Raw genomic sequence first — 4,800 nt, forward strand, 5'->3', positions numbered from 1 at the left:
CATTAGACAAAAACATAATTATATCTTTACCATATTGTAATGGTAAAAACTCTATACCAACATAAAGTGGAGCCATTATTTATATTGCTCGAAAATCTCTATGTGTGTATGCATACGCGTCTGCCGTTTTTATTTTCCATCAACTCTAGCTTTTTTATAAGAAAAGAAGAAGGGTTATTTTCTTAAAGATGGTTTTACGATGTTCTTACGCAAGTAATTTTTTGTGTTTTCAACCTCCTTGCAAACTAACACTCAATGATAAAATGATATATATATATATATATATATATATATATACATATCTCCCCCACACACACATGTTATTTTAGAATCTTGGAAGTTAAAGTCCTCACTAGAGTTCCACTCACTTTAATTAAACAACGTGATAGAGAACTCACTATTTGCCTTGCATTAATCGTTTCTAAACAAAACTTGAAGACCAACTAAAAAATGGTAAACTTGGTAGCCATATCAAAGATTGTCACGGCTATAAAAGTTTCCCGGTTGAAATGCATGACTTTTGAGCTCTTCTTCATATTAAGACATGAAGTGATAAATGATGTCCCAATAAACATTAGTGTAGAATGAAAAACTCTCTAGAGAAGGAAAGAAAATATGAACCATGGAATTGTGAGGAAGTCTTGCTTTGCAAAGCTTACAAAAGGGTAGGCTCAATTGTTGAAGGCCATCTTTGTCAATGGAGGGGCACATATTTGACGTAAAGGCCTTTGACTCTTTTTTTTTTGCACAAGAAGGCTACACGCACCCAATTCGTAGGCTAGCAAATTAAGTTGACAATGCCAATTCCTTTTGAAAGAAGAACCAAACAAAACCTTCCGTCATGGACGAATCATGCTGACCTTGAGACCTTAGCAAATCATAAAGTTTGAACCAAAAATTTCCAATCGAAGAATGGTCTTGGGCTGTGGATTCTAGAGGGTGGTTGCCATTCAAATTCAAAGGGTTTGAAAACCATGCCCCACACTATTTTTGACAAGCTGTGGATTGAATTGAACCAACCAGCCTCCAGATTTGAATTGAACTTCGTGGGCAGATGTAGAATGGTTTGGTCGTCAAATCGAGTGTCGCTGTCGACGGAGTCGTGCAGCTCTTCTTCATCGTCACCATCTATATCTTCTGCAATACGGAGCCCTGGAGATCGAAACCAACATGAAGAAATACATTAATGCCAGCACCTGCAAGGTGCCGAGTCTGGAAGAGAAGAAGGGGTTAGCTGTGGAAATTCTGGAGAATCTCCCCATGGACTTGCTCGTCCAGATTCTATCTTATTTACCCCTCCTCAAGCTCTACCAGCTGCGCCTCGTGTGCAGGTCTTGGAACACCCTGCTCAGATCGCCCGAGCTCTGGCAGGCCTGGTCGACCCATCAGGTTCAAGCTGCATCACCTCCTTCTCCGTGGCTGGTGATGGTTAGGTGGTTGGAGCCCAACCTCACCAAAGAATTGTTGGCCTATAGCTGCCCCCCATCCTCATCATCATTAGGGAAGTGGCTACCCCTCCAGCATCTCCTGCAAACTCACCCCCGCGGCGGCAGGAGCAGCAGCAGCAAGCTCTCTTGGCACCTCGAGGGCCCTGGCTGGCCCCGAGTGGTCACCCCGCAGATATCCAATGTGAACTTCAGTCTGAACACATGCCTGATGGCGGCTTCCGGGAACCTCATGTGCTTCCTTTTGCATGGCATGCCCAGTAAGAAGACGAGAATGAGAACGAGCCCTTCCAGCGTGGAAGGAGGGGAGCTGAATATAGAGGGAGACGTAGAGGAGGAAGGCGAGCTGGAGGGGGAAAGCAAGTCCAGCTCCAGCTACAGTCTGCTTGTGCTCAATGTTGCCATTGGTGAGAACAACTATGTCCCTGCGCCTCCCGACTTTGCTGGAGAGACCTGGGACACAGTTCTGAAGCTGGTGGTCCATCCTGGTACTGGCTCTTATCACATCCTTGTCATGAGCTCTTTCTACTCCTGTGTGGACGTTTACGACTCGAGGAGCCAAGCCTGGAGAAAGGGACAGCCCATCAGGGCAGCCCAACATGCCGATGTGGAGGCCATTCACAGTGCACACTACTTCCACATCGACGCCGCCGCAGATGCACGTGGTCGTATCTTTGCATACAACTTGGAATCGGATTCATGGAGCATGTTGACAATCCCTCTTCCTGAACTCGCTTATGATTTCCGATATTTTGTTATCAAATATCAAGGGCGAGTCTTTTTTGTTTCTGCTCTGAGGCCTCAGAGCCATCCCAATGATTCTGCCAAGGGACCCTGCATTCCTCCCCTCTACCATGGATTTGGAGTCTGGGAATTGCATTCATCATCATCAACACCACCCTCCTCCTCCTCCTCCTCCTCCCCATCATCATCATGTGATATTGCTTCAAGTTGCATATTAAAACAAGTATCCTTGACACCCCCTCACTTCTTACAACACTCCTACGACTATTCTTGCAGCTCCCATTACTCCCACAATCTCAAGTTTACTGCCTCAGAAAACATCATCTGCATGACAGGCGTGCTTCATGCAGGCGAGGGAAAATACATCACCCCACTCGTTTATGATCTTGCAAGTGATTCTTGGTACCAAATTCCAAACTATCAAGGCAGAACAGATTTTCTTGGTGTCTGTGCATTCGTTCCCACCTTTGCAACCATAGCTTAGTAGGTTCAACACATGTGCTAATAGCAAATATATACTTCTAGGCATCTTCTATCAAGGGTCAGTATTTTTAGATTTTAATATCTAGGCAGGAGCATTTGTGGCTGTGATGTATGGAGCAATGAGCAGCTCCAGAGTCTGGGCGACGATAAAATAGGTGCAATATCCCAATCAGAGTGTCCACCACAAAAGCTTTTGTTCTCAAAATGCCAGTTGATGGTAAGCTTTCAGCAGGTACAGTGAATACCTTGACATATTCTTGACTTATATTAATATCTTTTGATTGTGCGGCTATCCCATTGTCGACTTTGTGGCATTGAGAGTGCTCCAGTTAAAGAGTAGGCTTGGTGTTTTCTTGCTCCCCTTGAACTTGATATCACTCCAAATCCTGCAAATGCTTTGTGATTCATAAACCAAATTGCCTTTAATGGCCTCAGTGCATTTAGCCTTCCAAAAGTGCCAAGCTGCAGTACTGGCAATAATCTCATAGACTCCCTTCTTTACATGTCCATTAATTAAAGGTTTTCATTATGTTATAATTTGATCATGGTATTAGGATGCCTTTAATGGCCTTGGTGTATCTAGCCTTCCAAATATGCCAAGCTACAGTATTGGCAATAATCTCGCAGACTCCCTTCTTCACTTGTTAATTAAAGGTTTTCGTTATGTTATAATTTGATCACGGTATTAGGATGTTTAGCACATACTTACCTTCCGTGTGAAGTTTATTATTACACAATCAATTACCCTTTGAGGAATGACAATTGTTTTTAGTAACTCATTAAGATGTTTAGCACATACTTAGCTTCCTTGTGAAGTTTATTTATACAATAAACTATCCTTTGAGGAATTACAGTTGGTTTCAATAACTCAATTTTTGTTTCTCACTTGAATGACCGTGTGCTTGAATCTTATATGTATAATAATCGTATTAAAATGTTCGGTAGCGGAATTCTAGTCACGGTGACAATGTATGACAAATTAGGGCTTCCTCTATCTTCCCCTCTCCCTTCTCCATGCTTCTCCTTAACTATCGCACGAAAGGTTTCCGAAAGAAGGCAAGCCCGTAGGCTTTCCCCTCATGGCAAAAGGCTCCACTGAAATTAAGGCTATAAGCATAGGGGTCAGCCTACAAGACATCTTGCCACTCAACCCTATCGAGCTTTTAACAGGGAATTCTCATCTGTTGTACCGGCCATATACATTTTTTCGGCCTCCAATGTCAAAAAGCACCCTACACTTGGCCATGTTGGGATGATCGATCACAGCATCAAGCACGCATGCCTATGATGAAGGTGCAAGGTCTTATAGGATTAGAAGATTGCATGGGCATAGCAATGCAACTCGACTTTGATAGTTCTTTTCTATCAACACTATGGGAACCTAGAGGAGGGGGGATGGATTCATGTGGAGGAAGAGAAGGGGGGATGGATTCATGTGGAAGAGAAGGGGGAGTTCTTGAGGAAGAGGACATATCACTTAACATGTTCTTGGATCTCTCATGCCCAAGTTTCCATGGTGGTACTCCCTCATGAGTGTAAGGTGGTACTCCCCTAGAGTGCACATGTGGTACTCCATGTGATGAGTGCATCTCTCTCTCTTCTCTCTCCTCTCCTCTTTCTTGCAAATGCCATGTCATGTACCTTCCACATCCTCCCTCCACATGTCAACCCATGTAGACATGGGGAGTATAGCCACATCAGCCCATAATGGTGCCTTACGGTAGGTAAGTGCCATGTGGCATACACGCCTTCCACATGGCATCTCCCTCTCCCCTTCCTACTAGTAAATTTTTAAATATATTTTTTAATTTTTATTTTCTAAAATTATAAGCCTTCACATCATATCAGCACATCCACAAGACCCAAAGATACACACCTCATAGTTGAAACTTGACATCCATATGGGCATGGGTAAGATCATCCTAATACATATGCCCACTATAAATGCAAACCTCGAGCTCACCATAAGTAATATGTGTACCAACCATAGTACGAAAATCTCCAATATCAAGCATAGAGCATGCATCGCCATGGGTATCTCCATCACCATCACATGATCCACCATTAAGTATAAAGCATGCATCGTCATAGTGGGTATCTCCATCATCAAACTACCATCACATGCATC

General features: G+C 43.3%; 1 protein-coding gene across 1 annotated transcript; it reads left to right on the forward strand.

The window, feature by feature from the left end:
- Positions 1-807: 807 nt before the first annotated feature.
- On the forward strand, positions 808-3,451 carry LOC147642163 (uncharacterized). Its single transcript, XM_086774600.1, has one exon. It carries the CDS (start codon positions 1,171-1,173, stop codon positions 2,671-2,673), a length of 1,503 nt encoding a protein of 500 aa, XP_086630726.1. The 5' UTR covers positions 808-1,170; the 3' UTR covers positions 2,674-3,451.
- The last annotated feature ends 1,349 nt before the right edge of the window (positions 3,452-4,800 follow it).

The sequence above is a fragment of the Cibotium barometz genome, chromosome 1, assembly GCF_041138505.1.
Source record: "Cibotium barometz isolate CiBa-2024 chromosome 1, ASM4113850v1, whole genome shotgun sequence".
Taxonomy (NCBI): domain Eukaryota; kingdom Viridiplantae; phylum Streptophyta; class Polypodiopsida; order Cyatheales; family Cibotiaceae; genus Cibotium; species Cibotium barometz.